Here is an 18,503-nt window from a genome sequence, read left to right on the forward strand (position 1 = left end):
TTCATCTCCAATAAATAGTGGATTCATAAGGATTAGGAGTTTACACAATAACAATAAAGTTTCTTAGTCGGACAGTACAGGACACAGGATCTCTAGTCTTTAACCATGTGTTAGATGTAGGGCTGGGACAAGAGGTGGGCAGGAGGGACAGTTGCCCTGGGCGCAGCAGTATCACATGAGATGGTAGCAGGACTAGTTACAGCAGCTTCAGAGTACCAAATATTTGTGCTGAGGCTGAGAATATTTGTGCTAAGAGGGAGAAAAGAATTAGTGCTAGGAGGGGGATTGGGGGGCGGGGGGTAGGATTTGTACTAGGAAGAGGAAATTTGGAGGGGGCAGTGGCATATAATTTATTTTAGGAGGCTAAATTTGGGGGATTTGTGCTAGGAGGGGCAATTAAGAGCTAATCTGCTCAAGCAAAACAGAAAAGCTGCGCTAAACGTGACAATGTATCCAAAATTATAATAAACCTAAATAAAAATAATATGTAAGCATAAGCGAATAAATAAATAAAGTCCTGGTGTTAAGATATAGTCCCAGAATGGTGATGGGAAAATATTGTAATAAATAAAATAAACACGTGCCGTCCTCCACCGCAGTGCTCCAATCACCACAGCATGCGATTAGGCTTACCAGATGGCAGGAGGTATTGAGCCAGTAAAAAAAGCCACTAGATATGGATCAGTATACCGATTCCCATAGGAGATCCAGCCAGGAGGGGAACACCAATCAAAGCAGACACAGTGCTAAAGATCATACAGGGCAGCAGGCACACTCAGAGCAACGATCGGATGGCAGCATTCCTAATCCATATGGCTCGAGTATCACCATAAAATAAATAAATATTGCCCCATAGTGTAATTCATTAAAACACTTTATTAAATAAAAAAGAAAGGAACCCACATTCAGTAAGAAGATATGCCCCTAAAAACAGAAGCGAATCCGGCAGGCTTTAGTCTCAGTCCGTCCTTTCAGGGTTGCGTGGTGACGTCAGCGCGCCGGAACCAACGCGTTTCGTCACAGCTAACGTCTTCCTGGGGACAATTCTGTTAGGGACCTTTCACATGGGCGGTGCGCTCGGCGGACTCCGTTTTGCTCAGCGGGGGATCAATCGCCGATCCCCGCTGAGCAGGCGGATGACAGCTCACTGTGTAGAGACGGAGCTGTCAGATCTCTGCTCTCCTCTCCTCTATGGAACTTGTATACCAATTGTGGAGTGATGGGTATGGAGTTACTAATCCTTCTATTGTTATTATTATTGTTTTTATTGAGTTTACAAGCGGACTCATTTTCCTTGTGTGTATATTCATCTTTTTATGTGTTTAAGGTAATCATGCTATGTTGTCAACTGCGACCTGGGGCTCTTCCTGTTTCTGCGTCTCCCCTCCCCCTGGCTGCTCCGGTCGTCTACCAGTTCCTTTCCGGTTCTTAGTGTCTTAAATCCCTGTGTCATTTCTAACCCCCCCCCATTGGTCTGATGAAGGAGCACATCTGCGCATGCTTCGAAACGCGTTACCACCCTCCCTTACGTCACCACGCTCGGTGCGGTCCACGAGCGAGTCATGCGTTCCACCACAGCCTCGCACTGATTCACTGCTCCTGATTGGGCTCCCCCCATTGGCGTCATCTCCCTGCTGCTGGACAGTCGGAAGATGGGACGAGCCGGGGGACCAGGAAGAGAGCCCCCGAGCCGTCTAAGTCTGCTTATCGTGTGTGAATAAAGTGTTATCTGCTGCACTCAGAGGCGCCTTTCTTCTTCCTTCCTCCTCTATGGGAGATCAGATGAGAACGGACCGCCTGTCTGTTTTCATCTGATCCTATCCGATCCGATCCTCCAGATGGTTGGAAAATAGGGTTTCCATCCGTCCGGATTTCACGGACAGGATCGGATCGGATAGCAGCGGGTGTTAGCGGAGATGTGACCACTGACATCCGCTGCCCCATAGGGGTGCATGGAGGATCCGATCAGGTCCGCCTGAAAAACTGACAGGGACCGGATCGGAAAGCCCGTGTGAAAGGGACCTTACAGGTAACATAAAATATCTTACATTGTTACATAGTTTGTGAGGTCGAAAAAATACATCAGTCCATCCAGTTCAACCTATGATGTGTGTGTGTTTGCTGTTAACCGTACATTGTATACCCCTGTAGGTTGTACATTGTATACCCCTGTACGTTGTACATTGTATACCCCTGTATGTTGTACATTGTATACCCCTGTAGGTTGTACATTGTATACCCCTGTATGTTGTACGTTGTATACCCCTGTAGGTTGTACATTGTATACCCCTGTACGTTGTACATTGTATACCCCTGTAGGTTGTACATTGTATAACCCTGTAGGTTGTACATTGTATACCCCTGTAGGTTGTACATTGTATACCCCTGTATGTTGTACGTTGTATACCCCTGTATGTTGTACGTTGTATACCCCTGTATGTTGTACATTGTATACCCCTGTATGTTTGTACATTGTATACCCCTGTATGGTTGTACATTGTATACCCCTGTATGTTGTACATTGTATACCCCTGTATGTTGTACATTGTATACCCCTGTATGTTGTACATTGTATACCCCTGTATGTTGTACATTGTATACCCCTGTATGTTGTACATTGTATACCCCTGTATGTTGTACATTGTATACCCCTATATGTTGTGGTCTTTAAGGTGCCCATCTAATAGTCTTTTGAAACTATCGACGCTCCCTGCTGACACCACTGCCTGTGGAAGAGAATTCCACATCCTTACCGCTCTGACAGTGAAGAACCCTTTACGTATTTTAAGGTTAAACCGTTTTTCCTCTAGTTTTAGTGAGTGGCCATGTGTCTTATTGTATTCACTTTCTCTAAAACTAGGGTCGCCAGTACAGTATTTGTACATTGATATCATATCCCCCCTCAATCGTCTCTTCTCCAGAGAGAATAAGTTCAGTGCTTGTAGTCTTTCCTCATAGCTGATGCCCTCCATTCCCCTAATTATTTTTGTTGCCCTTCTCTGGACTTTCTCCAGTTCCAGCACATCCTTCCTGAGGACCAGTGCCCAGAACTGGACGGCATACTCCAGATGTGGCCGGACCAGAGTCTTGTTTTTATAGCGCGTTCAAACTGTATACTTCTTTATGTATCGCCCTGTATTTATTGATGACACCGATGACGCGTTTCGTGTCAAATTGTCACTTCCTCAAATAAAAGGTCTGTAACAAACATTCTAAAGCCTGTAAACATATGAACGATCAAAGTAAAAGCATTCAGTCTATCTATTTCATTCTCTCCTACTGCGCTGAAAACATGAAATGGATGATCTGATTGGCAGAGAAATCTTCCTTCAGACACTTCGACGCGGAGGCCCAATCTGTTCACTGTAGCGATTGAGAAGAAGATAACACACTCGATAGAGCTAGTTTGTACAGTTTAATGTGGCATGTCCTATTCGATAACAAAATTACAGGAAGAAACCAACTCCCCCTCCCCCCCTCCTCTCCCCCCCTCCTCTCCCCCTCCCCCCCTCCTTCCTGGAGGGCATTTTGCTGTAAATTGTGTGTTTAAGATGACATGGCGATCCCCTGGGAATATTACATTTGTGGCTCATTCAAAGGATGCCGCTCATATTTTACTGCTCACAATATATGTTTTCCTGATTAACACTCTCAGTGTTTATTAAACGCTATTAATGTGCTTTATCGCCACCTCTAACCGCCGCAGCAGCGAGGATGAATTATCCCAGTCCGTGGCAGTTCACAGGCGCTGAAACATTGAAAGGACAATTGTGTTTGTGAAATCGGCGGTTTACAATTCATTACCTATTAAAAATCCGGCAGAGGGACTGAAATGTTACATTCCACTTCTTAAAACAAAGACCCAAAACCGCTGTTTCAGATGTCAACCACTTGCTGGCTGCCTGCCGCAGATATACTGCAGCAGGCAGGCTCGGCTGCGCGAATTGCCGTACCTGTATGGTGATCCTGGGGGGCGCATGCGGAGAATCTGATTCGCGGAGCCGTGATTGCCGCCGGGCTCCCGCGATCGCTCCCCGTGGAGAGAGAATGACGGTCTGCTGTTGTAAACGCGGCAGACCGTTGTTCTCTCAGGAGTCAGCACAGAGCGCCTGCGATCCTCCTATTTAGGAACACAGGTCTCTGTGTTGATTCCACAAGCCCACCCCCTCACAGTTAGAAAACACCCCCTAGGCATACACTTAACCCTTTGATCGCCCCAAGAGTTTACCCCTTCCCTGCCAGTGTCATTATTACAGTAAGGCCCCTTTCACACGGGCTTTCTGATCAGGTACGCCTGTCAGTTTTTCAGGTGGACCGGATCGAATGCTCCATGCAGCCCTATGGAGCAGCGGATGTCAGAGGAGAGTGTGTATATACAGTGTGTGTATGTGTATATATATATATATATATATATATATATATATATATATATATATATATATATAATGTGTGTGTGTGTATGTAATATATATACACACACACATACACATACAGTGCCTTGCGAAAGTATTCGGCCCCCTTGAACTTTGCGACCTTTTGCCACATTTCAGGCTTCAAACATAAAGATATAAAACTGTCATTTTTTGTGAAGAATCAACAACAAGTGGGACACAATCAGGAAGTGGAACGAAATTTATTGGATATTTCAAACTTTGTTAACAAATAAAAAACTGAAAAATTGGGCGTGCAAAATTATTCAGCCCCTTTACTTTCAGTGCAGCAAACTCTCTCCAGAAGTTCAGTGAGGATCTCTGAATGATCCAATGTTGACCTAAATGACTAATGATGATAAATAGAATCCACCTGTGTGTAATCAAGTCTCCGTATAAATGCACCTGCACTGTGATAGTCTCAGAGGTCCGTTTAAAGCGCAGAGAGCATCATGAAGAACAAGGAACACACCGGGCAGGTCCGAGATACTGTTGTGGAGAAGTTTAAAGCCGGATTTGGATACAAAAAGATTTCCCAAGCTTTAAACATCCCAAGGAGCACTGTGCAAGTGATAATATTGAAATGGAAGGAGTATCAGACCACTGCAAATCTACGAAGACCTGGCTGTCCCTCTAAACTTTCAGCTCATACAAGGAGAAGACTGATCAGAGATGCAGCCAAGAGGCCCATGATCACTCTGGATGAACTGCAGAGATCTACAGCTGAGGTGGGAGACTCTGTCCATAGGACAACAATCAGTCGTATACTGCACAAATCTGGCCTTTATGGAAGAGTGGCAAGAAGAAAGCCATTTCTTAAAGATATCCATAAAAAGTGTCGTTTAAAGTTTGCCACAATCCACCTGGGAGACACCAAACATGTGGAAGAAGGTGCTCTGGTCAGATGAAACCAAAATCAAACTTTTTGGCAAGAATGCAAAACGTTATGTTTGGCGTAAAAGCAACACAGCTCATCCCCCTGAACACACCATCCCCACTGTCAAACATGGTGGTGGCAGCATCATGGTTTGGGCCTGCTTTTCTTCAGCAGGGACAGGGAAGATGGTTAAAATTGATGGGAAGATGGATGGAGCCAAATACAGGACCATTCTGGAAGAAAACCTGATGGAGTCTGCAAAAGACCTGAGACTGGGACGGAGATTTGTCTTCCAACAAGACAATGATCCAAAACATAAAGCAAAATCTACAATGGAATGGTTCACAAATAAACATATCCAGGTGTTAGAATGGCCAAGTCAAAGTCCAGACCTGAATCCAATCGAGAATCTGTGGAAAGAACTGAAAACTGCTGTTCACAAACGCTCTCCATCCAACGTCACTGAGCTCGAGCTGTTTTGCATGGAGGAATGGGCAAAAATTTCAGTCTCTCGATGTGTAAAACTGATAGAGACATACCCCAAGCGACTTACAGCTGTAATCGCAGCAAAAGGTGGCGCTACAAAGCATTAACTTAAGGGGGCTGAATAATTTTGCACGCCCAATTTTTCAGTTTTTTATTTGTTAAAAAAGTTTGAAATATCCAATAAATTTTGTTCCACTTCATGATTGTGTCCCACTTGTTGTTGATTCTTCACAAAAAATTACAGTTTTATATCTTTATGTTTGAAGCCTGAAATGTGGCAAAAGGTCGCAAAGTTCAAGGGGGCCGAATACTTTCGCAAGGCACTGTATATATATATATATATATATGTGTGTGTGTGTATATATATATATATATATATATATATATATATATATATATATGTGTGTGTGTGTGTGTATATATATATATATATATATATATATATATGTGTGTGTGTGTGTGTATATATATATATATACATACTTTAACTTATTTATAGTCATTTATTATATTATAATTTATGATTTTGTGTTTCAAACTTTATCATACCTGAGATGTTATAAAGAACGCACAGTAAAAAAAAAAAAATCATATGTAAATAGTTGGTTTGGGCTGCCCATTCTTAAGAATTACAAGCAAAATAATTGTACCGCTTTCAGCCCCTAAAATCAGAAAGAATCATACCGCCAGGGAGGTTAAGGGGGCAAAACCATCCGGTCCAGAGTACTGAAACCTGGCAAAAACAAAAAAAAAAGTTATTTCCCTACTGTCCGTTGATTTTAATAAACCTTGGATTATACTGCCGCCTACAAGAGGGGCTTGATGTGTTTGAAAACATTGTAATGATAATATCCCAATGGGGTGTCTAGGCGATGGGTGGGCTGCTGTCCTAAGTAACTGAAACATTGACCTCGGATTGTAGAAATGATGTATAAAAATATATATAAATTCAAATTGTGACCACCGCCCTTTGCCGACCAGGCTTTTTTCTGGCTCTTTTTGTTTACAAGTTTAAATCAATATTTTTTGCTGGAAAATTACTTCTAATCTCCAAACATTACATTTTTTTTTTCCGCAAAGGCGAACGCACGCATCGGTCCCACGCGCACGCAAACAGCGTATGAAGTATCGCCACAAAACATCAGATCATGGGCCGTAATTGTAGCACCAGACCTCCTCTGTAAATCTAAAGTGGTCACCTGTAATGGCTTTTCAAGTGTCCCCTATGGATTGTAATATTTACGTCATTTGTCGCCTTTGCACAGGTGTGCGCAGTTTTAAAGTGTCTTGTGTTTGGTATCGATTTACTCGGCGTAACATCATCTTTTGTATTTTACAAAAAATTGGGTTATATGTTGTGTTTTCTTGCATTAAAATTCATAAAAAGTGTATTTTTAAAATGTTTTTTATTGTTTGAAAAACCGCTGCACCAAATACCGTGTGACATAAAATATTACAAAACCCACCAATTTATTCTCTAGGGCCTTTGCTTTGAAAAATAATATGTAATGTTTGGGGGTTCTAAGTAATTTTCTAGCAAAAAAAAAAAAAAACCCCATGTTTTTACATATAAACATGTAAAGGCCCGGTCTTCAAGTGGTTATAAAATTGTAGTAAATGCCTGTAAATCCCATTTGTTTTATCCGTCAGCATCAAGAACATACACTATAGAGTCAAAAGTATTGGGACACCTGCATTCAGTCCCGGTTCACACTTTTGCGATGCGGGAACACTGCGAATCTACTGCGTGTTCCTGCATCGCATTCGCAGCACAGGCAGTTCACACTGCCATATGCGATACGCTGGGGGTGTCAAATCAAAGTTAACGACACCCCTAGATCAGATCGCATATCGCAGTGCGATCTGACAGTTCGCACAAGAATCGGATCGCATGGTGGTTCACAGTTTCTGCTGCGGTCCAAAAAAAGGGTCCTGTGCATGTTCACTGCGATTGCGGTGCAAATTCAGCCATACAAAGTGTATGGCTGAATTCGCCCCACACAGACATCGCATGTGATTTTAGGAGCAGTGCGCTCCGAATCACATGCGATGTCTGTCATCACAATAGTGTGAACCGGCACTTACACGCACATGAACTTTAATGGCATTCCAGTCTTAGTCCGTAGGGGTCAATATTGAGTTGGCCCAATATTGACCCTTAGACTGCCATATATTGTCCCTTATGTGGTAAATGAATAAGACATATCCCCCTGCTGTTATTGCAGATCTTACGGTCCTGCTGTCATGCCTCCCTACTCCTCTCAGAGGGACAATATATGGCAGTCTACAGTGGGTACGGAAAGTATTCAGACCCCCTTAAATTTTTCACTCTTTGTTATATTGCAGCTATTTGCTAAAATCATTTAGGTTCATTCTTCTTCCTCATGAATGTACACATAGCACCCCATACTGACAGAAAAACACAGAATTGTTGACATTGTTGCAGATTTATAAAAAAAGAAAAACTGAAATATCACATGGTCCTAAGTATTCAGACCCTTTGCTCAGTATTTAGTAGAAGCCCCCTTTTGATCTAATACAGCCAGGAGTCTTTTTGGGAAAGATGCAACAAGTCTTTTACACCTGGATTTGGGGATCCTCTGCCATTCCTCCTTGCAGATCCTCTCCAGTTCTGTCAGGTTGGATGGTAAACGTTGGTGGACAGCCATTTTTAGGTCTCTCCAGAGATGCTCAATTGGGTTTAAGTCAGGGCTCTGGCTGGGCCATTCAAGAACAGTCACGGAGTTGTTGTGAAGCCACTCCTTCGTTATTTTAGCTGTGTGCTTAGGGTCATTGTCTTGTTGGAAGGTAAACCTTCGGCCCAGTCTGAGGTCCAGAGCACTCTGGAGAAGGTTTTTGTCCAGGATATCCCTGTACTTGGCCGCATTCATCTTTCCCTCAAAAAAAATTAAATTAAGAGTGTAGGACTGCAGATTTAAACAGGGTGCCGTGACGTGGCTCTGCAGCTTTCACATGCGTTTGCAAATGTGTGTCAACTAAACCCCTGTTCTTTGTACCAAGAGACAGGTCTTATTTGGTTGGTGACAGACTGGAAGGTGAGTACATCAAACTAGGGGCTGGCTGACTTTCATGCACCTCTTACAATCCTTCAACCTCATTTTGTGTTTTGTTATAGGGATGGAGACGCCGGGCAACACCAGCTTGGGTCTCATCTAAAGTCCCACCTAGTCCATTATGTTTAAAGCAACTAGGGATGGAGACGCCTTGCTTACAGCTTGGTGCCTCATCTAAAGTCCCACCGTGCGATTTTCGTGCGTTTTTGGTGGATGCAGTTTTTGATTTGACACTAGTGTTTTCCGTATACAGGGATGGAGACCAATAGCATGACCTGCTTGTCTCATATAAAGTCCCAAAGGAAATAAGGGATTTCAAAGGCAGTGTGCTTTACAGGCCATGCCCCATATATAAAATCCCTTCCTATCCATATACTGCATCCACCAAGGGGATGGAGGTGTAATGCTTTTCAGCTGGTCTTCTCCAGTTTGCACCATGGTTATATTTTAACCTAATTATTTGAACTTTTTGAGACAATAGCCAGTCGTGCATGGGGATGGGTTGGGGGAGGTTGGGCTGTCTCCCTCTCACCTGTTCCCCATCCACCCATTAGCGGCCATGTGCCTCCAGTGTGAGGACACTAAATTAAGAGTGTAGGACTGCAGATTTAAACAGGGTGCCGTGACGTGGCTCTGCAGCTTTCACATGCGTTTGCAAATGTGTGTCAACTAAACCCCTGTTCTTTGTACCAAGAGACAGGTCTTATTTGGTTGGTGACAGACTGGAAGGTGAGTACATCAAACTGGGGGCTGGCTGACTTTCATGCACCTCTTACAATCCTTCAACCTCATTTTGTGTTTTGTTATAGGGATGGAGACGCCGGGCAACACCAGCTTGGGTCTCATCTAAAGTCCCACCTAGTCCATTATGTTTACAGTATTTAGTAGAAGCCCCCTTTTGATCTAATACAGCCAGGAGTCTTTTTGGGAAAGATGCAACAAGTCTTTCACACCTGGATTTGGGGATCCTCTGCCATTCCTCCTTGCAGATCCTCTCCAGTTCTGTCAGGTTGGATGGTAAACGTTGGTGGACAGCCATTTTTAGGTCTCTCCAGAGATGCTCAATTGGGTTTAAGTCAGGGCTCTGGTTGGGCCATTCAAGAACAGTCACGGAGTTGTTGTGAAGCCACTCCTTCGTTATTTTAGCTGTGTGCTTAGGGTCATTGTCTTGTTGGAAGGTAAACCTTCGGCCCAGTCTGAGGTCCAGAGCACTCTGGAGAAGGTTTTTGTCCAGGATATCCCTGTACTTGGCCGCATTCATCTTTCCCTCGATTGCAACCAGTCGTCCTGTCCCTGCAGCTGAAAAACACCCCCACAGCATGATGCTGCCACCACCATGCTTCACTGTTGGGACTGTATTGGACAGGTGATGAGCAGTGCCTGGTTTTCTTCACACATACCGCTTAGAATTAAGGCCAAAAAGTTCTATTTTGGTCTCATCAGACCAGAGAATCTTATTTCTCACCATCTTGGAGTCCTTCAGGTGTTTTTTGCAAACTCCATGCGGGCTTTCATGTGTCTTACACTGAGGAGAGGCTTCCGTCGGGCCACTCTGCCATAAAGCCCCGACTGGTGGAGGGCTGCAGTGATGGTTGACTTTCTACAACTTTCTCCCATCTCCTGACTGCATCTCTGGAGCTCAGCCACAGTGATCTTTGGGTTCTTCTTTACCTCTCTCACCAAGGCTCTTCTCCCCCGATAGCTCAGTTTGGCCGGACGGCCAGCTCTAGGAAGGGTTCTGGTCGTCCCAAACGTCTTCCATTTGAGGATTATGGAGGCCACTGTGCTCTTAGGAACCTTAAGTGCAGCAGAAATCTTTTTGTAACCTTGGCCAGATCTGTGCCTTGCCACAATTCTGTCTCTGAGCTCTTCAGGCAGTTCCTTTGACCTCATGATTCTCATTTGCTCTGACATGCATTGTGATCTGGAAGGTCTTATATAGACAGGTGTGTGGCTTTCCTAATCAAGTCCAATCAGTATAATTAAACACAGCTGGACTCAAATGAAGGTGTAGAACCATCTCAAGGATGATCAGAAGAAATGGAAAGCACATGAGTTAAATATATGAGTGTCACAGCAAAGGGTCTGAATACTTAGGACCATGTGATATTTCAGTTTTTCTTTTTTAATAAATCTGCAACAATGTCAACAATTCTGTGTTTTTCTGTCAGTATGGGGAGCTATGTGTACATTCATGAGGAAGAAGAATGAACTTAAATGATTTTAGCAAATGGCTGCAATATAACAAAGAGTGAAAAATTTAAGGGGGTCTGAATACTTTCCGTACCCGCTGTAAGCAAACAACCTTGGTAACATCAGCCAGTGGGAATACTAGCTCCCTATGTGTGGTCTCTCTGTGGTCTCACATAAACAAGTACAAGTCGTTGTGAAAAGTACCATCATCTCATAATGGTCCATCCCCTCTCCTCCATATTTATATGTAGCTATTGAGTGACAAACAAACCGACAGTAACGGTATCCTTATCAAGCCAATCCGCCCCTGAAGAAGCTTTGTGTAGCGAAACATGTCGGGCAAGGATATGGGTGGTGGCATGAGTAGCCCCACTCAAATATAAAGAAGATCTTACATGTCAAATACTTGTTTAATTGTCACCAATTATATGTTGGTCGTGTATATATATTTTTTGTGCATATTCTATATGTCTGAAATGTCAATGTGAAAATTGTATGTTTTTTATTGACATAATTAAAAATATCTTTTATATAAATAAATGTGTAGTTATACAATTCTGAGTATGATACCATTAAAGTCCCCTTTAAGCCCACAAATCAACAATCCCCTCTAGAAGGAATTGGTAATACAAAATCTGTATAATTTGGGATGTAGGTATCTGATATTATAAATGGTTATACAATAGAGCACAATCAAGTGAAACAAAGCAAGGTCCATAAAGACAGGGATGAGCGAGTTTGGGGTGGAGGAACTTGACTGGCCTGCACAGAGTCCTGACCTCAACCGGATAGAACACCTTTGGGATGAATTAGAGCGGAGACTGCGAGGCGGTCAAGTTCCTCCAACCCAAACTCGCTCATCCATGTCTTTATGGACCTTGCTTTGTGCACTGGTGCGCAGTCATGTTGGAACAGGAAGGGGCCATCCCCAAACTGTTCCCACAAAGTTGGGAGCATGAAATTGTCCAAAATGTCTTGGTATGCTGACGCCTTAAGAGTTCCCTTCACTGGAACTAAGGGACCAAGCCCAACCCCTGAAAAACAACCCCACGCCATAATCCCCCCTCCCCCAAATGATTTGGATATAATAATGATGAAGACACGGATGAGTGAGTTTGGGTTGGAAGAAATTGACTGGTCAACTTTGTGGGAACAGTTTGGGGATGGCCCTTCCCTGTTTCATCATGACTGTTCACGAGTGAATTTGGGGTGGAGGAACTTGACTGCCCTGTATATAGAGTAATCAGGACCTCCTTTCTTCTGCTGGTGATCCTTCTAGTGATATAATCATCTACAATATATTATCAAAAGTATTGGGACACCTGCCTTTACACGCACATGACCTTTAATGGCATCCCAGTCTTTGTCCTTAGGGCTCAATATTGAGTTGGCCCATTGGGAAGGCTGTCTACAAGGTTTAGGAGTGTGTCCATGGAAATGTTTGACCATTTTTCCAGAAGCACATTTGTGAGGTCAGGCACTGATGTTGGACGAGAACATGTTCCAACATGACTGCACATCACTGCACAAAGCATGAGCGAGACTGGCCTGCACAGAGTCCTTACCTCAACCCGATAGAACACCATTGGGATGAATTAGAGTGGAGACAGTGAGCCAGGCCTTCTTGTCCACCATCAGTGCCTGACCTCACAAATGCGCTTCTGGAAGAATGGTCCAACATTCCCATAGACACACTCCTAAACCTTGTGGACAGCCTTCCCAGAAGAGTTGAAGCTGGTATAGCTGCAAAGGGCCGGCCAACTCAATATTAAACCCTACGGACTAAGACTGGGATGCCATTAAAGTTCATGTTCAGGCGTCCCAATACTTTTGGTAATATAGTGCATATTCCATTTGCTGGTACTGTATTGCAGAGCTTTGCTTCATCAGTCCTGCGGCACATTATGTTTGCTTTCCAAAACGCTGACCTTGTCCTTTTCTGTCTTCCCTCAGGCCCTTAAATTGAGAGAGTCTTGTGACTGCCCTCCCCTCAACTCTGTTGACCCCAGATTAATTTTCAAGCAGAGCGTGAAGCTTCTTCTCCAGTCCTCCAGAGATCCGGATGACAGAGCGATAAAAGGCGACCTCCATCCTGTCTGCACAGATGACGAAGCTCCTATCACTGCTGCAGTCAAAGCAGCATAGGCGATTATTCAACATTTCACCGCCGTCCACATTCATTGTGAAAACTGACATCGCCTGGGAATGTTTTATCAATAGATTTCCCGCGCCTTTTCTTGCGTCCCCGCGGTGTGTCTATAGAGATTTTTTGCTAGTAAGATTTCTAGAAATATTTTTATGTAAAATGATCGAGGTTATACACAGCGGCTTTTATTACAGCGTGAAAATAAGAACAACTTTGTAGCAGTTCTATTTCTATGGTGTATTTTTCTGGGGGCCTCATGAACGTTTTTACAGCGGCTGTTTTTGGCGTCAGACATTTTTTTTCTGCAGCCAATAAACTCCCCAGCATGTTCTCCTATGTCTCCATGCACACACAGGCTCTTACCAGCAGTTTTTGGCAAGGGCGTTTTCTGGCTGTAAAAAAAAAAAAAAGTAAATAAAAAAAAGTGGGTCCTGAGTGGCGTTTTTCAGCTGTAAAAATGCTCTAACGTCAATAAACGCCAAAAAACGCTGCTAACTGGTGTTTTTTGATGTTTTTGATTCCATTGCTTTTTTTAAGCCTGGGTTTTATGTTTGGAGGTGTCGTTGATGGAACCCAGCCTGGGTTCATACTGGATGCATGCTAAACACTGCATGTGATTTGCACCAAAAACACACCGCATTCCAGAGGCGTAACTAGAACCTTCAGGACCCCGGTGCAAGAAACCATAAAGGGCCCCCGGACCTGGCTGGGGCCCTTCCCTTTAAGCCTGGGGCTCTTCCCACTGATCCTGGGGCCCTTTACTCTCGTTGCGGGACCCTTTCACAAGTTCCGCAGTGGGCCCCCTTCCTGCCATCTTGGGGCCTCCCCACGGTGGTGGAATGCCAGGGCCCGGGCGCAAGTGTGACCTTTGCGATCCTGGAAGTTCACCCACTGGTGTCAGTAGTTTTTATTTTTTGGTATTTTAATTGTATTATTTTTTATCATTTTATATTATTTTTTTACAATGTCACTGACTATGACTCTGTCCATTCAGAAAAGGAAGGAGCTGGTAAATTACATATTTACTGACCCCTTCCTGGTTCTCTATTGTGACACATCCCCTGCAGCAGCCGGCAGGAGAGGGGAGGGAGCACAGTGGGGGGGGGGGGGGGGTACCAGGGGGGCACACAGGGGCCCAGAGACAGCAGAACACAAGTGAACTGGATAGGAGGAGTGGCGGGGGCAGCATACAGAGGAACCAATCTCCTCCATTTTCCTCCTGCAGCTACAGGAGGAAAAAGGAGGACAGTGATTTCTCTACATGCTGCCCCCGCCGCCCCTCCTATCCAGGTGTACAGGGAAGCCGCACAGGCCCTGGAGCATGGGGCACGGTTGCAATTGCAACCCCTGTAGTTAAGCCCCTGCCGGATTCCTGTGCACATCACATGTGATGTCTGTACGATGCGATTTGAGCCGTATATTTAGTATGGCTCAAATTGCATCACATTTGTAACAAAATGTTGTAGGATCCTTTATTTTTTCTCCACACCTAACAGCATTGCATGGGTGTGAACACCCATGCGATGTGATTCTGGCAAGCGCACTGCATTTTGCAATCTGTTTCGGGATATTGTTCTTGGAACATGTTGATATTGTGCCGATTTGGCATGCAATTTGTCATGTCGAATCGCATGTCAAATCAGAGCCTATTGCCTGCAACGGCACCAGTTCACACCGAGGATTGGTTTGAAATCATTCAGCTGAACACGCACAATTTCAAATGCGTATGTCAGTGCGACTTTGGGGTCGATTTGACAGACATCTGTACGAGTTCCTGCACAGATGTCTATTATTGAAATCGCCCCTGAAGTCATTATAAGTAGTGCAGAAACTACTTTTGGGAAAAGCCAGGGTTACACCAATTCCCCCCGACGTGAACGGGAGGGGGGGGGGGGGTTAATGTTCCATGAACGACACCCCGAAACAGATTGCAAAATAAATTGAGCTTGACAGAATCCCATGGTGTTCACACCCGTGCGATGCGATTTTGATGCCGGGGAAAAAAGGGTCCACATTTGCACCAAAATGTTGTAAGACCCTTTTTTCCCCGCCGCTAAATCTTATCGCATGGGTGTGAACATTCATATGACGCAATCCTTGAAAGCATTGCATTGTGAGAAAGTTGGAGTTACTAAAATAGCAGAGAGGTGATCTTTAGCTAAAAACGCTGGAAAACGCCAATGCAAAAAAGCTAAAAAACAAAAAAACTCACTACAAAGCTACTGGCATTTTTATAACGTCCCGTGTGCATGAGGCCTTACTGGAAAGTCTTTTTTTTTTTTATGTGAGTTTAACCACTTCAGCTCCAGAAGATTTACCCCCCCCCCCCTCCATGACCAGGCCATTTTTTTTTTCGATACAACACTGCGGTACTTTAACTGACCATTACCCAAATAAAATTGATGTCCCTTTTTCCCCACAAATTGTTTTTTTTTTTTATGGTATTTGATCACCTCTGCGGTTTTTATTTTATGCACTATTAAAGTGGTTGTAAACACCATATCGGATTTGTACCTATAGGTAAGCCTATTTTTTTTTTTTTTTTTGTGCTATAAAAAAAAAAGACAGTTTTGTAAAAAAAAAAAAAAAAAACAACACATTCAATAAAAAAAAACGTAAAAAAAAAACGTAAAAAATCTAATTTCTTCATCAATGTAGACCAATTTGTATTCTGCTACATATTTTTGGTAAAAAAAAAAAATCCCAATAGGTATATATGTATTGATTGGTTAAAGTGTGCAAAAGTTATCGCGTCTACAAACTAGGGGAAATATTTATGGAATTCTTAATTATTTATTTTTCTCTTTCGTTCATCGACGGATACAGCGCTCCATAAATTATAACTACTGGGTTATATTGCCTCTTCCAGGGGTACGACTGGGCAGAACAAAAACACCTGGGCCGTCCTCAGCTGGTTTATAACCCCCCCCCCCCCCCCCCCCCCCGCTTTAGGTAATTCATTTTTTTTTTTTTTTTCAGATGGGGCTCCTGTGACCCAGTTAAGGCTGCTTTGTCCTGGTTAAGGGCTCTTATGTTTAGCCTTGGGTTATTTTTCCCACCCCTCGTTTACCTTATGGCACTGCTTTTGGACTTCCCAATAGCAGGGTCAGAACAAGGGGTGGGCAGGAGGGACGGCTGCCCTGGGGGCACTGGTTTATTGCAGGGTTGGGGGCGCCCTGACCCTAACCCTAACGGAAGGGGGGGAGCAGTTTGGCATCTTTGCCCTGGGCGCTGGATGACCTTGTCCCGGGACTGCCCAGTAGTTCTGATTTATGGAGCGATGTGTCCCAAAGAGAAAATTGGGATTTTTGCACTTACTGTGAAATCCATTTCTCAGAGTTCATTGACAGACACAGCACCCCCCCCCCCCCTCTATTGAGTTCTGATACTTCTAATACTCCTTGCTACTAACCTGATTACCTAGAGCAGGGGGGGGGGGGTATATACCAAGCTGAGGATGGCCCATGGGCATAGCCAGGTGTTTTTTGTTCTGCCTAGTCCTACTCCTGGAAGAGGCAATATAACATAATAGTTATGATTTTTGGAGCGCTGTGTCCATAGTTGAACTCATGGAAATGGATTTTACGGTATTTACAAAAATCCACATTTTTTTTTACTAGTAATGGTGGCGATCAGCGACTTATAGCGGGACTGCGATATTTTGCGGTGGACAAACAGGACACTTAGGCCCCTTCCACACTTGTACGACCTGAAAGTCGCGTCAACTTTGACGTGACTTCAATGCAACTTGAAGCAATGCCTGTGTAATCTTGATGGTCTATGGACCTCAAGTTGCATCAAAGTCGGACCAAAGTAGTGCAGGGACTACTTTGAAGCCGCTGCAACTTGAAGATATGAACGGTACTCATTGGAAATCATGGGGTACGACTTGTCATGCGACTTTGCAGTCCCAAGTTGCAGGACAATGCACACAAGTGTGAAAAGGGGCCTAAAGGCACTCGATAGGAGGGGGGGGGGCAGGAGCAGGAATGAGGGACCCGACCAGAGGAGGATCCGGGCTGTTCTGTGAAAAACCAACTGCACAGAGGAGGGAAGTATAACATGTTTATTATTTAAAAAAAAAAAAAAACACGAGACTTTATAATCACTTTAAGTTGGTCTTAACAGGAACCGGTCACAAGAGAAATACATAGGTGGAGCCCTTATTCTGAAACACTATCACAAGTCCGTATTTTCCTATTCACTATCCCAAATTGAGTATGCATACTTGCTTTGGATTATTGACTGAAGCCGGAGACAGTCAGGCAGCATTTTCACAAAGAGTTTAGAAATGGAAGCCTACATATTTCTTTCTTATCCACTAACTACTTCAATACTGGGCACTTTTACTAGGGATGCACCGATCCGATATTAGGATCGGATATCGGCGCCGATAGTGCCACAATAGCTGGATCGGTAAAATTAACCGATCCACGGGCCGATCCGGGTTTGCGGAGTCCTGGCTCAGCCGTCCCTTACTTGCACTGAGCCGTCAATCCGGTTTTGCTGACTCCCGGCTCAGCCGTCCCTTTCTTGCACGGAGCCGCCGATCCACGAGCCGATCCGGTTTTGCTGAGTCCCGGCTCAGCCGTCCCTTACTTGGTGTAGTAGTAGTATGGGATGGGAGCTGCTACTTCCTGTATAGGTCCGGTGTTCTATCAGAAAACCCTACCCCATCAGATTTCCCTACCTACGTCATTTCCGGTGCAGGTTCATCATGCACCAGCTGTAGTCGCGTCACACATCCTAATGCGCATGCGCGGAATAGTTAGGGAATTTTGATAACATCGTAAGGGGGTGAGGCAAAAGTCCTACTGCGCATGAGCGGGCGCATGCGTACCAACGGATCGGGTAGCGGCATCTCTTATAACAAACATCCATCCAATCTCCATGGCATACACTGCGCCGAGCCGACAATGGGACAATCCTATTCCCTACACACACGCACACACCCACTGTCTCATTGTCGGGTCGGCACAGTGCGGTGTATGGAGATCGGATTGTCGGTGCAGTGTCGGCTTGGCGCAGTGTTGGGTCAGCTCAGTGTGTGCCATGGAGATCGAATGGATGTTTGTTATCTCAGATCCCGCTGCCCGACCCGTTGGTACGCATGCACATTAGGAGTTTTGCCTGACCCCTTACGATGTTATCAAAATGCCCTACCTATTCTGCGCATGTGCAGTATGACTTGTTATGGGGCTACAGCTGATTCATGACAAAGCCACAGCTGATCCACACTGGAAATGATGGAGGTATGGAATTCTGATAGGGTATGGTATTCTGACAGAACACCGGCT

At 44.3% G+C, this 18,503-nt stretch overlaps 1 protein-coding gene across 3 annotated transcripts in view; it reads left to right on the top strand.

The window, feature by feature from the left end:
- Positions 1-13,358, top strand: part of OMA1 (OMA1 zinc metallopeptidase) — a 153,171-nt gene extending 139,813 nt beyond the window's left edge. Inside the window, exon 8 of one of the 3 annotated variants that reach the window (XM_082264823.1) lies at positions 13,014-13,358. In XM_082264823.1, coding sequence (XP_082120949.1) covers positions 13,014-13,205 — 192 coding nt within the window. In that variant the 3' untranslated portion in view covers positions 13,206-13,358. The remainder of the gene's footprint in view (positions 1-13,013) is intronic. The other 2 variants (XM_082264821.1, XM_082264822.1) reach the window with 2 other exon arrangements.
- The last annotated feature ends 5,145 nt before the right edge of the window (positions 13,359-18,503 follow it).

The sequence above is a fragment of the Pelophylax lessonae genome (genome assembly GCF_965119305.1).
Source record: "Pelophylax lessonae genome assembly, chromosome: 8".
Taxonomy (NCBI): Eukaryota; Metazoa; Chordata; class Amphibia; order Anura; family Ranidae; genus Pelophylax; species Pelophylax lessonae.